This window comes from Carcharhinus amblyrhynchos, chromosome 26 (assembly GCF_965287045.1).
Source record: "Carcharhinus amblyrhynchos chromosome 26, sCarAmb.v2.hapA, whole genome shotgun sequence".
NCBI lineage: Eukaryota > Metazoa > Chordata > Chondrichthyes > Carcharhiniformes > Carcharhinidae > Carcharhinus > Carcharhinus amblyrhynchos.
The window spans coordinates 12715765-12735189 of NC_137349.1; the positions used below are offsets into that span (position 1 = coordinate 12715765).

Below are 19425 nucleotides of genomic sequence, written 5' to 3' on the forward strand. Positions count from 1 at the left end.
TTTGTAGTTCCTTACAGTCTTGGACAGAACGGGAGCCATACCAAGCTGTGATACAACCAGAAAGAATGCTTTCTATGGTGCATCTGTGGAATTTGGTGAGAGTTTGCTGACATGCCAAATTTCCTTAGTCTCCTGAGAAAGTAGAGGCGTTAGGGGGGTCTTTCTCAACTATAGTGTCGGCATGGAGGGACCAGGACCAGTTGTTGGTGATCTGGATAGCTAAAAATTTGAAGCTCTCGACCATTTCTACTTCATCCCCGTTGATGTACATTGATAGAAACTCAAATACAGGTCACGTGCAGGACATTATCCAAGTTCCTGATCGGGCAGAGTTTTGTGAATCAGTTAAGATTCTGGCAAATATGAAGCAGTTCCATCTCATTTTATCTTTGACAAAGGATCAAGAGAAAGCCATTTAACTGCTGGAGCCTGGTCCATCATTCAGTCAGTCCATGGTTCATCTCTTCTGTTTTAGTTTGTTGTTTGTTCTGCTTTATTTTGTTATTAGCTCTGAGGAACGATTAGATAGGCTGGAATTGTGTTCTTTAGCACAGGAGCAGCTGAGGTCTATAAAATTCTGAAGGCAACAGTGGAGTGGCTAGGAAGGGATTTATTTCCCTGAGCAGGGAGACCACTAACTAGGGGAGAGATTTAAAATAATTGGATTAGAATCATAGAATCATGCAGTGCAGAAGAGGCCGTTCGGCCCATCGAGCCTGCACCGACACATGAGAACATAAGAACATAAGAACATAAGAAATAGGAGCAGGAGTAGGCCATCTAGCCCTTCTAGCCTGCCCCGCCATTCAATAAGATCATGGCTGATCTGTCGTGGCTCAGTTCCACTTTCCCGCCCTCTCCCCATAACCCTCAATCCCTTCTCTTATCAAAAAACCATCAACCCGCTTCTTAAAAATATTTAGCGAGGCAGCCTCCACCACTTCAACGGGCAGAGAATTCCAGAGATTCACCACCCTTTGAGTGAAGAAGTTCCTCCTCAACTCCGTTCTAAACCGCCTCCCCTTTATCTTGAGGCTGTGCCCCCTAGTCCTACTGTCTTTTTTGAGCGGGAAGAGTCTCTCCACCTCTATCCTATCCATCCCATTCATCATCTTATACGTCTCAATGAGATCTCCCCTCATTCTTCTAAACTCTAACGAGTACAAGCCTAGTTTATTCAGCCTCTCCTCATAGCTCAATCCCCTCAACTCCGGTATCAGCCTAGTAAACCTCCTCTGCACTCCCTCCAGGGCCAAAATATCCTTGCGCAGGTGCGGCGCCCAAAACTGCACACAGTACTCCAGCTGCGGCCTCACCAATGCCCTATACAGCTGCAGCAAGACCTCCCTACTTTTATATTCAATCCCCCTCGCTATGAAGGCCAGCATCCCATTCGCCTTCCTGACCACCTGCTGCACCTGCAAGCTGGGTTTTTGCGACTCATGCACAAGGACCCCGAGGTCCCTCTGCACCGTCGCCTGCTGCAGTTTTTCGCCACGTAAGTAATAGTCCTTCCTACCATTCTTCCTACCAAAGTGGACCACCTCACACTTGCCAACATTAAATTCCATTTGCCATTTCCTGGCCCATTCGCCCAGCCTATCTAGATCCTTCTGCAGACTCTCCACACCCTCCGCACAATTTGCCGTTCCCCCAATCTTGGTGTCATCAGCAAATTTCGACACCCTGCACTCGGTTCCCTCCTCCAGATCATCTATATAAATGGTAAATAGCTGAGGCCCCAGCACTGACCCCTGGGGCACTCCACTAGTCACCATCCGCCAATCCGAATAGCACCCATTGACCCCCGCTCTCTGCCTCCTATTTGACAACCAATCCTCTATCCACGCTAACACCCTACCCCCAACTCCATGTCCCCTGACCTTCTGCAATAACCTCTTGTGAGGTACCTTGTCAAAGGCCTTCTGAAAATCCAGAAAGACCACATCCACCGGCTCTCCTCTATCCACTGCCCTAGACACATCCTCATAGAACTCCAGTAAATTTGTCAGACACGACTTCCCTTTAATGAAACCGTGTTGCGTCCGCCCTATCAAGCAATTCCCTTCAAGATGCCTCGCAATTTCCTGCTTAATGACAGATTCTAACATTTTACCTACCACAGACGTTAAACTAACCGGCCTATAATTCCCCGCCTTTTGCCTGGCACCCTTCTTAAACAACGGCGTAACATTAGCCGTTTTCCAATCTTCCGGCACTTCCCCAGAATCCAGCGACGCCTGGAAAATAACCACCAAGGCATCCACTATCACCTCCGCCATTTCTTTCAGAACCCTCGGATGCATTCCATCCGGTCCTGGGGACTTGTCCACAATCAGCCCCTCCAGTCTGTCGAGCACCACCTCTCTAGTAACAGTAATGTCATTAAGACCCTCCATTCCTACCACCTTTCCATCGCTAACACCCGGCAAATTATTCACGTCCTCCTCCGTGAAGACAGAAACAAAAAAGTTATTCAAGACCTTCGCCATATCCCCATCCCCTACCACTAGCTCCCCTTTCTCATCCTCTAAAGGACCAACGTTCACCCTAGCCAGCCTCTTCCTTTTTATATATTTATAAAAACTCTTGCTATCCTTTTTTATATTAAGTGCTAGCCCAGCCTCATAGCTTCTCCTACCCTCCTTTATCAACTTCTTTGTCAATCTTTGTTGACATTTAAACCTTTCCCAATCCTCTTCTCGCCCACTGCTCTTAGCTACTCTAAATTCCTCCGCTTTTAATTTAACACTTTCCTTCACCTCCTTCGTTATCCACGGCTTATTACCTCTCTTCCTACTGTCCTTTTTAACCATCGGAATAAATTTCTGCTGAGCACCAAGAAAGATCTCCTTAAAGATCCTCCACTGCTCCTCAGCAGACCTACCTTCCAACACATTCCCCCAGTCCACATTCGCTAATTCTTCTCTCATCCTACCATACTCCCCTCTATTCAAACAAAGGACGCGCGTCCGGGAACCCACTTTCTCCTCCTCCATCTGCACCAGAAACTCCACCATACAATGATCACTCTCTCCAAGAGGATCCTTCACCGCAAGGTCCCTAATTCTACCCGCCTCATTACATAGCACCAGATCCAAGATAGCTTGCTCCCTCGTCGGCTCCAACACACACTGTTCAAGGAAATTATCCCGGCAGCATTCCAAGAACTCCTCCTCGAGCCCACCTCGTCCAACATGGGTCGACCAATCAATATGTAGATTGAAATCTCCCATAACTACTGCCGTCCCATTCCTGCACGCCGCACTTATTTGCGTGTTAACAGCCCGCCCCACCTCCAGATCATTATTCGGGGGCCTATAGACGACACCCACCAGCGTCTTCCTCCCTTTGCTGTTCCTAATCTCCACCCGCAACGATTCCACAATCCCATCTACCAGCACTTGGCCCATAACCTTGAAGGTTATGACATGCCAAGTGCTCATCCAGGTACTTTTTAAAGGATATGAGGCATCTCACCTCTACCACCCTCCCTCAGATTGGGGTAGAGGAGAATGTTTCACCCAGAGGGCGGTGGAGGGTCTGGAATTCACTGTCTGATAGGGTGGTAGAGGCAGAGACCCTCACCATGTTTTAGAAATACGTGGATGTGTTCTTGAGGTGACGTAACCTCTAGGGTTACGGATCAGGAGAAGGGTCTTGGGGTTAGATAGGATAGCTCTTTATTTTGACTGGCTCAGGATGCTGGGTAAAATGGCCATCTTCTGTGACAGGAGTTTCTCTGATTCTATGATTCTGGGTCTCAATTTCATCTGCCTGCCCTTGTTCACAATCCCTAAACATCATTGCCCAACACAAGCCTCTCAATCGCTGGATAAGAACCTCTTCCCAGTTATTAAGTCAGTGCTCTTCCCTTGTTCTGGACCCCACCCATTGTAAGAAATAGATTCTCTCTTGTTGGACGGAGTCAAGAACAAGGGGCAGAACCTTAATGTTACAGTTGGGTCATTCAGTGTCATGAGGCACTGAAAGGATAATGGAACTTGGCTTTAAAAAAGATGTTGTTTGTTCCATCTTAAACACCTTGATTAAAAACCTTTTGCGCGGGACATTCTAATAAGATATTCTTCAGTTTTACATCCAAGTAGTATATATTAATTTATGGACACAATACTCATGCTTCAAGTGGAAAATGGACATGTCACAATGGAACCGTAATGGAGATTATGTTTTAGATGTGGTGTAGAAGGATCTTTACCTGGAATTCAGCAACTACCTTGTGCTACCCAGACAGCACGGTGGCACAGTGGTTAGTACTGCTGCCTCACAGCTCCAGGGACTCAGCTTCAATCCTGGCCTTGGGTCACTCTCTGTGTGGGGTCTGCACGTTCTCCCCATGTCTGTGTGGGTTTCTTTGGGTGCTCTGGTTTTCTCCCACAGTTCAAAGGTACGAGGGTTAGGTTGATTGGCTATGTTAAATTGTTCCTTAGTGTCAGGAGGATTAGCAGAGTGGGGATAGGGCCTGGATGGGATTGTGGTTGGTACAGACTTGATGGGCTGAATGGCTTCCTTCTGCACTTTTGGATTCTATGATTGGATATCCCTTTCATCTTCCCATATGGAAGGGAATGCCAAGCCTAGCCCATGTTACCTCCCTTCATAATTAAAACTTTTAGCCTCAGTATCGAAATTTTCAATTGGCAAATCAACTGCCTCAATATTCTTTTATTTATGCAGATCCTGCTAGATTTCCATTGCCCTGTGTGTGGCACCATATAAACTGACTTCATTCTTATATATAAATGGAGAAAAAACGAATTTCATTTGGAGTTCCAGGGAACCCCTGTGACGAAGGGAGATCATGGCGAATGGTATTGTCCCTGGAATAGTGATCCAGGGTTATTGCTAGGAGTCCGAGTTCAAATCCCACCACAGGAAAACATCTGGAATTAAGAATCTACTGATGACCATGAAACCATTGTTGATTGTCCGAAAAACCCATCTGGTTCACTAATGTCCCTTCAGGGAAGGAAATCTGTCGTCCTTATCCGGTCTGGCCTACATGTGACTCCAGACTAATCATTAACAGCCTGATAAAGTCATAATCATACCTTACAGATAATGTCCCAGACACCACCATCAGCATCTCTGGGCATGTCCTGTCCCACCGGCAGGACAGACCCAGCAGAGGTGACGGCACAGTTGTTACAGGAGGGGGGGGAGTTGTCTGAGGAATCCTCTACATCACAGAATGTTAAACAGAATGTTATCTGGACTCCAAGGATTAAATTATGAGCAGAGATTAAACAAAATAGGATTTATTCTGTGGAATTTAATGGTGAGTTGATTGGATTTTTCCAGGTATTATGGGGCAGACAGATGGGATGGATAGAGACAATCTACTTATGCTAGTCAGTGAGTCTAGGAAGCCATGGTTTAAAAGTCAGAGAGAGACTATTCAGGAGTGAAATTAGGAAACATGCACAAGACACTGATAGGTGTTCCAGAGGCAGCAATTGATGTTGGATCAGTTGTTAATTTTAAATTAGAGATTAACAGATTTTAGATCACCAAAGGCATGAAGCAAAGCAGAGGATACCAAGTTCGATCACAGGCCAGATATGGTCTCACTGAACAGTGGAGAGCCTCATACAATCACAGAACCATAGAATCCCTACAGCGCAGAAGGAGGCCATTCGGCCCATTGAGCCTGCACTGACAAGAATCCCACCCAGGCCCTATCCCCATAACCCCACATATTTACCCTTCTAATCCCCCCAACACCTAGGGTCAACTTACAGTGGCCAATCCACCTAATCAGCTTTGAGGATGAAAGGCCTCCTCCTGTTCCTATGTTGCTATCCACCATTAGAATCACACAAGATCACAGGATTGGGAGAGAGTGGGAAAGGGGAGATGAGATTGAGGATCGGCCATGGTTTTATTGAAGGACAGAGCAGGTTCATGGAGTCCAGTGAGTTATTCCAGATCCCCTTATATCTATTATCTGTATTTTTTTAATATTCATTCATGGGATGTGAGTTTGGTGGCCAGACTAGGGGGTAATGAGCTGCCAGTTTTGTCCATGTGGTGTAGGGAGACCCACAGTGCTGTTAGGGAGGGAGTTCCAGGATTTCAATCCACTCAGACTGAAGGAACAGAAATATATTGCCAATTTAGGATGTTGTGTGACTTGGAGTGGGATTTTTGGGTGATGGTGTTCCCAGGTATCTGTTGCCCTTGTCGAGCCAGGTGGAAGAGGTCATGGGCTTGGAAGGTGCTGTCAAAAGAGCCTTGATGAGTTGTTGCAATGCATTTTATAGATGGCGCACACTGCTGGCACTGTGCATCGGTTGTATGTAAAGTAAAGTTTATTTGTTAGTCACAAGTGGGCTTACATTAACACTGCAATGAAGATCCTGTGAAAATTCCCAGTCACCACACTCTGGCACCTGTTCGGGTACACGGAGGGAGAATTTTTATCATGGCCAATCCAACTAACCCGCACATCTTTGGACTGTGGGAAGAAACCGGAGCACCTGGAAGAAACCCACGTAGACAAGGGGAGAACGTGCAAACTCCACACAGGCAGTGACCCAAGGTGGGAATTGAACTTGGGTCCCTGGCACTGTGAAGCAGCAGTGCTAACCACTGCGCCACCGTGCCGCCCCTATGGAGGGAGTGAATGGCTATTGTGATGGGCGGGATGCTAATCAAGCGGGTTACTTTGTCTTGGATGATGTTAAACTTCTTGAGTGTTGTTGGAACCACACTTATCCAGCCAAGCGGGGAGTATTCCATCACACTCCTGACTTGTGTCTGGTGGACAGGCTTTGGGGCCTCTGACCTGCTCTTACAGTCATAGAGCGGGATTCTCCGAACACACTCGTCCCAAAACTGGAGAATCAGCCTGAGGTCAATGGACCTTTGTGTGGTCCTGGATGTTAGTACGGAGGACTTTGCAGGGTTGACAGGGCTGGGTTTGCAGTTGGTGTTTCCAGGTCTGGCTCAATGTGAGATGCTGCATCTGCTCTCATTCCTTTTAGAACTTCTAAGAATTTAGGTACTGGCTTGCTGGGCCATTGCTGTCAGTCACATTGCTGTGGGTCTGGAGTCGCATGTAGGTCAGACCTGGTTAGGATGGCAGATTTCCTTCCCTAAAGGACATTGGCGAATGAGATGGGTTTTACAACAGTTGATCATAATTTTGTGGTCAAAATTAAACTAGTTTTTAATTCTACCAACTGCCGTGGTGGGATTTGAACCAATGTCAGTGGAGGAATAGCCTGGGTCATAGGATTCCCTGTTATTATATATGTGCCCCTGTCACAATGCCGCATTACAATTCCTGAGTTCAGGGAATTATAACTGATGCATTCAGAGTCTCCCGATCTTCCTCTTAATCCACTGCATAATATCCTGAAGATTTGATTCATTCATCTTTTATTATTTTCTTTGTATCATTCTGTCCTTTCAGACTCCCCAGTTTCCTGGACCTCCATTTCTCATTCATGTCAGTCACTTATTTTTCAAATAATCAGATGAATTTACAGGACAGACAGAGGCCCTTCAGCCCATCATGTCCATGTTGTGCTTCACCTCACACCCTGCTCTTTGAAACATAGAAACTAGAATCAGGAGTAGGCCATTCGGCCCTCTGAGTCTGCTCCACCATTCATTTTGATTATGGCTGATCATCAAATTCAATATCCTGATCCCACCTTTCCACCCATACTCCTTTATCCCCTTGTATCCAAGAGCGATATCTAATTTCTTCTTGAAATCACAACGTTTTGGTCTCAACTACATTCTGTGGGAGTGAATTCCACACATTCACCACCCTCTGGGTGAAGAAATTTCTCCTCACCTCAGCTTTAAAAGATTTACCGCTTACCCTCAAACTATGACCCCTAGTTCTGGACTCCCCCACCATTGGGAACATTCTTTCTGAATTTACCCTGTCTAACCCTGTTAGAATGTTATAAGTTTCTATGAGATCCCCTCTCACTCTTCTAAACTCCGTGAATATAATCCTAACCGACTTAGATATGCCATCCCAGGAATCAGCCTGGTAAACCTTCACTGTACTCCCTCTATTGCAAAGGCATCTTTCCTCAGATAAGGACACCAAAACTGCACGCAATACTCCAGGTGTGGCCTCACCAACGCCCTATAAAATTGCAGCAAAACAACGCTATTCCTATACTCAAGTCCTCTCACTATGAAGGCCAACATAACATTTGCCTTCTTTACTGCCTGCTGTACCTGCACGCTTACTTTCAGTGACTAATGCATGAGGACACTAAGGTCTCGCTGAGTATCCACCTCTCTCAATTTACACCCATTCAAGTAATAAGCTGTCTTCTTATTATTGCTACCAAAGTGGATAATCTCACATTATCTACATTATATGTATCTGCCATGCAGATACCCACACACTCAGCCTGTCCAAATCACGCTGAAGTATCTCTGCATCCTCCTCACCTTCCATCCAACTTTGTATCATCTACAAATTTGGAGATAATACATTCAATTCCCTCTTCTAAATCATTAATATATAATTTGAATAGTTGGGGTCCTAGCACAGATCCCTGTGGAACCCCACTAGTCACTCCCTGCTAATCAGAAAAAGATCCATTTATGCCAACTCTTTGCTGCTAACCAGCTTTCTATCCATCCCGAGACATTACCCGCAATCCCATGTGCTTTAACTGTACACTGCAGTCTGTTATGTGAGACTTTGTCGAAAGCCTTCTGAAAATCTAAATAAACCACATCCACTGGTTCTCCTCGGTCAACTCTGCTAGTTATGTCCTCAAAAAATCCCAATAGATTCATCAAACATGATTTCCCTTTTGTAAATCCATGTTGACTTTGTCTGATTATACCACTGCCTTCCAAATACCGACTTATGAAATCCTTGATAATAGACTCTAGCAACTTCCCCAGTATCGACGTTAGGCTCACTGGCCTATTGTTCCCTGTTTTCTCTCTACTTCCCTTTTTGAATAGCGGGTTTGCATTAGCTACCCTCCAATCTGTCAAAACCAGTCCAAAGAGTTTGGAAAATAATCGCCAATGGATCTACCATTTCCAGGGCCAGTTCCTTAAGTACTCTGGGATGAAGATTATCAGGACATGGGGATTTATCCACCTTCAATTCCATCGATTTTGCCAAAACCATTTCTCTACTAATGCTGATTCCCTTCAGCTTCTCACGAAAACATGTTTCTCGTCCTCAGCAATGTAGTTTCTCATCTACTTTGTCTAATTCAAAGATGCAGTTGCTAAAACCAAAAGAAAACTGTTCCATACTCATCACTATCTCAACCATCAAATCTTCACCGATAATGAACTGAGCTGTAAGAACATTGTTTGGGGTCACGTAGAGAGAGTTTTACTCTGTATCTCACCTCGTGCTGTCCCTGTCCTGGGAGTGTTTGATGGCAATAGTGTAGAGAGAGCTTTACTCTGTATCTAACCCCATGCTATCCCTGTCCTGGGAGTGTTTGATGGGAGACAGTGTAGAGGGAGCTTTACTCTGTATCTAACCCCGTGCTATACCTATCCTGGGAGTGTTTGATGGCAGTAGTGTAGAGGGAGTTTTACTCTGTATCTAACCCTTTGCTGTACCTATCCTGGGAGTGTTTGATGGGGACAGATGGAGGGGGTTTTGAAATTGTCTCTTTGGACCCTATTTAAAGCTTATTTAAAGCTTACATTCAACCATGCTTTGGATTCCTCCCCAGATTCTTCTTTTTAAGCTTAATTCTCAATCTTGTGTGGGAGGTGTTTTAGATTTAATAATAGACAAAAAAAAAATGCCATATCCAAAGTCCCTGCCTGTCCCCGTTCTCCCTCTACAGTAGCTGGTGGTGAGATTACTGTCCAAGGTGGGAGGATGTACCTTTCCCTGATGTGTTGATGTGATGTCATCACTGAGGTATATGACCCCCGATTACCCCCAAGAAAGTTCAGAGCAGGGTGTTACCCCATTTAATGTTCAAAGAGCTTCAACCACTGGGAAGACCTTGGGAATTCAGGTGGGAATTTGTGTATTCCTGACTTTTTTCTGTCTCCCCACCATTGCATTTGTGGCCTGTCTAAGGATTGGTCTCCAGATTAAGGGTCACATGACCACAGCAGTTTGCCTGCGGTTGTCTAAACTCTGGAATTCCCTCTCTGAACATCTCCACCTCTCTCTCCTCTGCTTAGAGTTATTTTTATATCCTCTTTGATCCAGCTTTTAGTCAACCGCTTTAATATCTCTTGCTTTACCTCGATGTCAGTGTTTTTTGTCTGATTACATCCTTGTGAAGCACTCTGGGATGTTTCCTATCTTAACGGAGCTATACAAAGGCAACTTGTTCTGTGATTTCCCATCCTGGGTACACGCCTGCAATTTCAGCATTGCCCTCTCATGTGTTCAGGTGTAACCAGGAACTTGCCAAATGAAATTAACTCTTCATTTCCCCTCTCCAGAGCCAGCACTTAGAAGAAAGCCTCCGCCTCTCTCCCCAACTCCAATTTGTAGCTGAAACTGGCAGAGACATCAGCCCCCTCCAATGGCCTCCGCTATTAGAAAGTGTGAGTCCACCCAATGTGAGTGTGGGGGGGGTGGGGTTGGGATTGATTACATTGATACTTACCAGTTTGGATGCTCATTAGAACAATCATTAGTGAGAGGGTTCTCTGCACTTACTAATCTGAGGGCAGACGTGTGCTCTGTGACTGAGATCAGCTGCCTTGGCAGGTTGAACCTGGATGCCTTGTGCTCTCTCAGGCTGTGCTCCACTTTTCACTGAAGGAGGCACGGTGATGATGTGTGATTTCAAGAAGAAATTAGATATAGCTCTTGGGGCGAAAGGCATCAAGCGATATTCCCTGGAAAGGTGGGGTCAGGATATCGAACTTGATGATCAGCCATGATCATAATGAATGGCGGAGCAGGCTCGAAGGGCTAAATGGCCTCCTCCTGCTTCTAGTTTCTGTGTTTCTACGACTGTGTTGAGGTTTTGGATGTAGGTGTGCATTTATTAATAGCATCTACCACAACCTCAGAACATTAAAAGCGTATGAAAATCTATTCCATACTCAGGTGTAGTCGCTATGTAGTTGAGCGCAGCAGTCAAATCATACATAGCAAGATCCCACGAACCACAATGCGATGATCATCAGATAATCTGATTCAGTGATGCTGGTTGAGGGATTAATATTAGCCAGGACACTGGAGAGATCACATCTGCTCCTAGAATCATAGAATCCCTACAGTCCAGAAGGAGGCCATTTGGCCCATCGAGCCTGCATGGCGAACAATCCCACCCAGGCCCTATCCCTGTAACCCCACCAATTTACCTTGCTAATACCCCGACACTAAGGGGCAATTTAGCATGGCCAATTGACCTAACCTGCACATCATTGGACTGGAGCAGCTGGAGGAAACCCACGCAGACATGGCGAGAATGTGCAGACTCTGCACAGACAGTGATCCAAGCTGGGAATCGAACTCAGGTCCCTGGCGCTGAGAGACAGCAGTGCTAACGACTGTGCTACCCAACTCTTTGGAATAGCAATATGAAAGCATTTATATCAACCCGAGAGGAAAGCTGGAACCTCAGATTAACATCTCTTCCAAAACACGAGGCCTTTTGTACAGCACTCCCCTCGCACTCCCTCAGCAACCCCCCCCAGAACTCCCCCAGCACCACCCTGTACTCCCCCAGCACCCACCCCTCACTCCCGCAGCACCCCCCCACAATCCCCCCTGCACTCTCCCAACATTCCCCCTGCACTCCCCCAGCACTTCCCCCAACAGCCCCCTGCACTCCTTCGGCACTTCCCCAACATTCCCCCTGCACTCCCCCAACATTCCCCCAACAGCCCCCTGCACTCCTTCGGCACTTCCCCAAGGCTCCCCCAGCACTCCCCCAGCATTCCCTCAGCACTCCCCCCATGCTCCACCCGACCCCCCAGCACTCCCCCAGCATTCCCTCAGCACTCCCCCCATGCTCCACCCGACCCCTCAGCACTCCCCCCGACCCCCTCAGCATTCCCCCAACCCCCCCAGCACTCCCTCAACCCCCCCCACGCACTCCCTCAGCACTCGCACGCCCCCCCAGTGCTCTCCCTGCCCCCCACCCCTCAGCACTAGCCCAGCATTCCCCGAGTGCTCCCCCAGCATTCCCTCAGTTCTCCCCCAGCACCATCCCAGCACTAGCCCAGCATTCCCTGAGCACTCCCTCATTGTAAGGCTCCGGAGTGGGACTGGAACTCATGACTCTCTGATCAGAGGTGAGAGTGCTATCAGCTGAGGCCATTTCTCAGTGGACACACACGCCAGCAAATTGATGCCTGAGTTTGAAGATGGGGGGGACCTGGGAGCAAGCCCTCCAAAACCTCTGAATGGTCTGGGACCACCGTGACCCCTCACCTGGACCATCTCCGCCCCCACATTCCATTGGTGTTTGTGGAATCTCACTGTGCTCAAAATGGATTCCACACATGGTCACATGACAGGTCATTGCAATCTAAGCTAACTCCATTTTCTTGAGCCCCTTTGAGATATTTCTGAGAGACAAGTGAGTTTCTGAAGGAAGAAATTGCAGTTTGTCCCAGTCATTGCAAAGCAATATCTAATGTGTCACACATGGAGGCTCCAGCTCTGTTACACTCTGTAGGGTGCAGGACATTCAGGCACTGTCAACTCATTCATTCAGCACTAGAGAGATTCTTTCACTTGGGTTCCTGAAAGGATCCTCTGAAGTTAGCTCTGTGCGCTCTTAAAAGAAAAACCAGGTATCTGAACAGCAATACCATAATGATGGGGCAACCAGCTACCATATCACACAATGTTTGATACTTTCTGTTTAAACCCTGCTTACAGGAAGTTGCTCTAGTGTTTGTGAGGGAGGGTGTGAGACAGAGAGAGAGTGAGACAGAGAGAGAGTGAGTGAGACAGAGAGAGAGAGAGTGAGACAGAGAAAGAGTGTGAGATAGAGAGAGTGTGAGACAGAGAGAGTGTGAGACAGAGAGAGAGTGAGTGAGACAGAGAGAGAGAGAGTGAGACAGAGAAAGAGTGTGAGATAGAGAGAGTGAGACAGAGAGTGTGAGACACAGAGAGAGAGAGTGTGAGACAGAGAGAGTGTGAGACAGAGAGAGAGTGAGTGAGACAGAGAGAGAGAGAGTGAGACAGAGAAAGAGTGTGAGATAGAGAGAGTGTGAGACAGAGAGAGTGTGAGACAGAGAGCGAGTGTGAGACAGAGAGAGAGAGAGTGAGACAGAGAGAGAGTGTGAGATAGAGAGAGGGAGACAGCGAGTGTGAGACAGGGAGAGAGTGTGAGACAGGGAGAGAGTGTGAGACAGAGAGAGAGTGTGAGATAGAAAGAGTGTAGACAGAGAGAGAGAGTGTGAGACAGAGAGAGAGTGTGAGACAGAGAGAGAGTGTGAGACAGAGAGAGTGAGTGAGACAGAGAGAGAGTGAGTGAGACAGAGAGAGTGAGTGAGACAGAGAGAGAGTGAGTGAGACAGAGAGAGTGAGTGAGACAGAGAGAGAGTGAGTGAGACAGGGAGAGAGAGTGAGACAGAGAGAGAGAGAGAGTGAGACAGGGAGAGAGAGTGAGACAGAGAGAGAGAGAGTGAGACAGGGAGAGAGTGTGAGACAGGGAGAGAGTGAGTGAGACAGGGAGAGAGAGTGAGACAGAGAGAGAGAGAGTGAGACAGGGAGAGAGTGTGAGACAGGGAGAGAGTGTGAGACAGGGAGAGAGAGAGTGAGACAGGGAGAGAGTGTGAGACAGGGAGAGAGAGTGAGACAGAGAGAGAGAGTGAGACAGGGAGAGAGTGTGAGACAGGGAGAGAGTGTGAGACAGGGAGAGAGAGAGTGAGACAGGGAGAGAGAGAGTGAGACAGGGAGAGAGTGTGAGACAGGGAGAGAGTGTGAGACAGGGAGAGAGAGAGTGAGACAGGGAGAGAGTGTGAGACAGGGAGAGAGTGTGAGACAGGGAGAGAGAGAGTGAGACAGGGAGAGAGAGAGTGAGACAGGGAGAGAGAGTGTGAGGCAGAGAGAGAGAGTGAGACAGGGAGAGAGAGTGAGACAGAGAGAGAGAGAGTGAGACAGGGAGAGAGTGTGAGACAGGGAGAGAGAGTGTGAGGCAGAGAGAGAGTGTGAGACAGAGAGAGAGTGTAAGATAGAGAGAGTGTGAGATAGAGTGAACGTGTGAGGTTGAGAGTGTGTTACCGAGACAGAGCGAGACAGAGAGAAAGTGTGAGATAGAGTGTAGACAGAGAGAGAGTGTGAGACAGAGAGACTGTGAGACAGAGAGAGTGAGACAGAGAGAGTGAGACAGAGAGAGTGAGACAGTGAGAGTGAGACAGTGAGAGTGAGACAGAGAGAGGGTGTGAGATTGAGAGGGATTTTGGGGGTTGGACAGAGAGGACTTGTCTCCTTCACGCTCTGCCACTTTTCTTTCAGCTCACGTCCAACCCTTGTTGCTCCTCGTGATGCCTTGCCTTTATCCTGTGGCTTGTTGTCTTCTTGCCTCCTGGGCCTTTTTCTTCTTATATATTATACATTATTATCCACGTTGATTTTTCCTTGTGTGGGGTGCTGTGTGGGGGAAAAAAGAAGTGCAATGTTCTGCTTCTGTCGTGTTTTAAGTGTTTGGGTGGTTGTTGAGGTGGTGAGAGATAGAGAGAGAGAGTGTGAGACAGAGAGAGATAGAAGGAGAGCGTGAAAGAGAGAGAGTGTGTGAGAGAGAGAGAGATAGAAGGAGAGTGTGAGAGAGAGAGAGTGTAGGCAGAGAGAGCATGTAGGACAGAGAGAGAATGTAAGACAGAGAGAGAATGTGAGACAGAGAGAGAATGTGAGACAGAGAGAGAGAGGTAGAGGGAGAGTTTGAGAGAGAGAGAGTGTGAGAGAGAGAGTGTGAGAAAGAGAGTGTGAGAGAGAGCGTGTGAGAGAGAGAGTGTGAGAGAGAGAGTGTGAGACAGAGAGTGTGGGAGAGAGAGTGTGAGACAGAGAGAGACAGAGAGTGCAGACAGAGAGAGCATGTGGGACAGAGAGAGAATGTAAGACAGAGAGAGAGAGATAGAGGGAGAGTGTGAGAGAGAGAGAGTGTAGACAGAGAGACCATGTGGGACAGAGAGAGAATGTAAGACAGAGAGAGTGTGACTCAGAATGTGAGACAGAAAGTGTGGAACGGAGAGAGAATGTAAGAGAGAGAGAGCAGGGGAAAGAGGTAGTTATTGAGAGAGAGAAAGAAAGATGGAAAGAAAGTGGGGGAGTGGGAATGAAAGCGCAGGGAGAAAAGAGAGGGTGTGTGTTTGCATGTTTGTAAGTGAGAGACAATGAATGAGGGAGGGTAAGTGAGAAACAGAGTATGAGGTGAAGCAGAGGATGAGGAAGAGATAGAGAGAGATAATACGAGGCTGGAATGGGAACCGAAGACTTGTAGGTGATATCAAGTTTCCTGGTGGTTAGTTAATGGTTGGATGAGGTGTCAGTGTTACCAGTGAACTGACGCTAAGTGCTGTAACCAGAGAGCCTGACATTCTGTACCTCAGTCAAGAGAACAGCAGGCGGGGATTTTGTGCAAAAAGCACAAATATCACACACAGCATCACGGGAAATCCCAAAGAGAAAATGGTGCAGAAACTCAGCAGGTCAGGAAGCACGTGCAGAGAGAGCACTCACCAGGCTTTCATCCCAAGTGTGAGATCAACAGCTCTGAAAACCATTGGAACGAACAGGAAGAGGAGGAAAAAAAACACAAAATTGCTGCTCTATGGAAGGCAGGATTCCGGGAATTCCTGCACGTGAGGGAAAATGTGTGGAGCCATCAGTGAACTGAGTGCACTGTCTGAAAAGAACACTAGAACCAGCTCCAACATAAATTGCAGGGGCTATGAGAGGGCCCAGCACAGTGGCAATGGGCTGAATGGCCTCATCCTGTGCTGTAAAATTCAATGACTTGTTGCTGCTGGGAGGAACTTTCAGAAAAAAGTCAAGGGTGGGGAGGGACTGGAGGGTGGGGTGGTGGGGGTGGGGTAGGGGGTGGGGGGCATGTGGGGGGGGTGGGGCTGGAGGGTGGGGTGGTGGAAGGGGCTTGTGCGGTGGGAGGGTGATGGCCATTAATATCCGTTGTCTTTCTGATTCTGTGAATGCTGCTGAGTTGCTGCTGGGAGGTGGGAGAATGAGACTGGTTGGACAGTCTGGAATCAGTGCAGTGTGGCAATGAAGAGACTGCTTGCTTCTTAATGAGCTGTAGCTTTGGGGACGGTGCGTGAGGGGGACATCAGTGCGAGCAGAGCATTTGGGGAAGGGTGGGTGAGCCGAAACCCCCAGGAATGCACCCAATCAGGGATGGTCACACCAAGATTGCGTCTCGGAGGGCTGGGTCTAGTGGAGGCAATGGTGAGGGGTGGGGGTCTTGGCTTTTGGCCAGGGAGGCAGCGAGAGGCCCCCACCCCTGCATCTCATTCCATTCTGGCGACTGACAGGGCAGCTGGAGTCCTCCTCAAGGACCCCGGGACAGAAATCTCGCCCAATGAGAGCAGCCGGCCAATCAGAGGCTGGCAGTTCCACTGAACCACAATGGCAGTAACTGAGACCATCGCCCGCTCTCGGTTCACCACTGGGTCCCAAGTCGCAGGTGAGTGACTGGGATGAGGGTTGCGGGGCGGGGCTGCAGCAACAGTGGGATGAGGACCTTTGGTGGGTTTTATCCTGAGGTCCTGAATTGGTAGCGAGGTAGGAATGTTGTCCGTGATTTAATCGGGGTGGACTCTGATTTTTGGCAGGGTCCCAACCCACCGCCCTCCTGATGTGGAGATGCCGGCATTGGACTGGGGTAGGCATCGTAAGAGGTCTCACAACACCAGGTTAAAGTCCAATAGGTTTATTTGGTATCGCACTAAATGTGTTAGACTTTAACCTGGTGTTGTGAAACTTCTTACTGTGCCCACTCTCCCTGCTGCCTGATTACACACTACCAAACCTGCTAGGGGGTATGGACACAAAATACCCCCCTCCCCGATATAAGCAAATTACTACAGATACTGGAAATCTGAAATAAAATCAAAGTGCTGGGAATACTCTGCAGGTCGGTTACTCTCTGTGGAGAGAGAAACAGCGTTAATGTCTCAGGCCGATGACTTCTCATCAGAACTGGATCAAGTTGGGGATGTAACAGGTTTGAAGCAAGTTTGGAGGCAGCATGGGGGAGACGATCGAAGTGTGTGAGAGGGTGGAAGGCAGGAGAGACTCGATGATAAAAGCGACAAAGCTGCTGAAAGGAGATGGTGACAGGAGGAGTAGACAACCGCAAGAGAAATATTCAATGGGAAAGGCAGAAGTCTCATCACAGAGAGAGAAGCAAAGAAAGAATGAGCCAGAGGTTCAGATGTTAAATCTGGAAATTCTTCAAGACTTGCTTAAACTCTGTTCCATCTCAAATTTTTTCCAGTTCTGATGAACAGTAATCGATCTGAAATGTTAACTCTGTCCTTTTCCTCTCTCCACAGATACTGTCGGACCTGCCAAGTGTTCAGCATTTTCTCTACTTAGTTCTTTTCAGTTTTGTTGGTAGAGCTAGCCCAGTGTCAGGCGAAGACCTATACTGACCTAGCCCAGTGTCAGGCGAAGGTCTTTACTGACCTAGCCCAGTGTCAGGCGAAGGTCTTTACTGACCTAGCCCAGTGTCAGGCAAAGACCTTTACTGACCTAGCCCAGTGTCAGGCAAAGACTATACTGTCCTAGCCCAGTGTCAGGTGAAGACCTATACTGTCCTAGCCCAGTGTCAGGCAAAGACCTTTACTGACCTAGCCCAGTGTCAGGCGAAGACCTATACTGTCCTAGCCCAGTGTCAGGCGAAGACCTATACTGTCCTAGCCCAGTGTCAGACGAAGACCTATACTGTCCTAGCCCAGTGTCAGGCGAAGACCTATACTGTCCTAGCCCAGTGTCAGGCAAAGACCTTTACTGACCTAGCCCAGTGTCAGGCGAAGACCTTTACTGACCTAGCCCAGTGTCAGTCGAAGACCTTTACTGACCTAGCCCAGTGTCAGTCGAAGACCTTTACTGACCTAGCCCAGTGTCAGTCGAAGACCTTTACTGACCTAGCCCAGTGTCAGTCGAAGACCTTTACTGACCTAGCCCAGTGTCAGGCGAAGACCTTTACTGACCTAGCCCAGTGTCAGGCGAAGACCTTTACTGACCTAGCCCAGTGTCAGGCGAAGACCTTTACTGACCTAGCCCAGTGTCAGGCGAAGACCTTTACTGACCTAGCCCAGTGTCAGGCAAAGACCTTTACAGACCTAACCCAGTGTCAGGCGAAGACCTATAGTAACCCAGCCCAGTGACCTATACTATGCCAGGGTGTCTATTATCAAATTCTTCCTCAAATTTCTTACCCAATTTCCTTGGAGGGCATGGTGGCCCAGTGGTTGGCACTGCTGCCTCACAGCGCCAGGGTCCCAGGTTCAATTCCAGCCTCAAGTGACTGTCTGTTTGGACATTCTCCCCATATCTCCATGAGTTTCCTTGCAGTGCTCCGGTTTCTTCCCACAGTCCAAAGCTGTGTGGGCTAGGTTGATTGGCCATGCCAAATTGACCCTAGTGTCAGGGGGACTAGCTAGGATAAATACGTGGGGTTACGGGAGTAGGGCCTGGGTGAGATTGTAGTCGGAACAGATTCGATGGGCTGAATGGCCCCCTTCTGTGCTGTAAGGATTCTATGATGTGTCTCCCTCACAACAACACATGGAATCCCGACAGTGCAGAAAAGGCCATTTGGCCCATCGAGCCTGTGCTGACTCTCTGACAGAGCAGCTATAACTGGGAGGTAAATCCTTCCATCAGTGCAATCGGTCTCTGATGCTGCCAGTGAATGACGCGCTGGCCAAGTTCTGTCAGGGATATGTGAACCTGCATAGGAACTGGGACCAGAAACTAATCGTAGGGGGAGAATGAGGGGGCAACACCAACAACAACTTGCATTTATATAGCACCTTTGTTGCAGTGAAGAATGTCCCAGAACATTTCATAGCAGTGATTATCAGACAGAACCGGACACCGAGCCATGAGGAGATACATTAGGGCAGGTGACCACACACCTGGCCCAAGTGGTCGGGCTCCTGGCCCTGTCCCCTCCCTCTCCCCCAGCTCCCCCACCCCTCACCTCCCTGCACACTGCACTGTCCCCTCACCTGCCTGCACTCCTAGCCCTGTCCCCTCCCTCTCCCCCAGCTCCCCCACCCCTCACCTCCCTGCACACTGCACTGTCCCCTCACCTGCCTGCACTCCTAGCCCTGTCCCCTCCCTCTCCCCCAGCTCCCCCACCCCTCACCTCCCTGCACACTGCACTGTCCCCTCACCTGCCTGCACTCCTAGCCCTGTCCCCTCCCTCTCACCCAGCTCCCCAACCCCTCACCTCCCTGCACTCTCCACTTTTCCAAACCAACACCTTAACT

General features: G+C 48.3%; 1 protein-coding gene across 1 annotated transcript in view; it reads left to right on the forward strand.

Annotated features, from left to right (window-relative positions):
* kcnn1a (potassium intermediate/small conductance calcium-activated channel, subfamily N, member 1a) overlaps positions 1–19425 on the forward strand; it is a 128367-nt gene that overhangs the window by 33838 nt on the left and 75104 nt on the right. The window contains exon 3 of the mRNA XM_080212629.1: positions 10444–10563. Coding sequence (XP_080068755.1) covers positions 10444–10563 — 120 coding nt within the window. The remainder of the gene's footprint in view (positions 1–10443; positions 10564–19425) is intronic.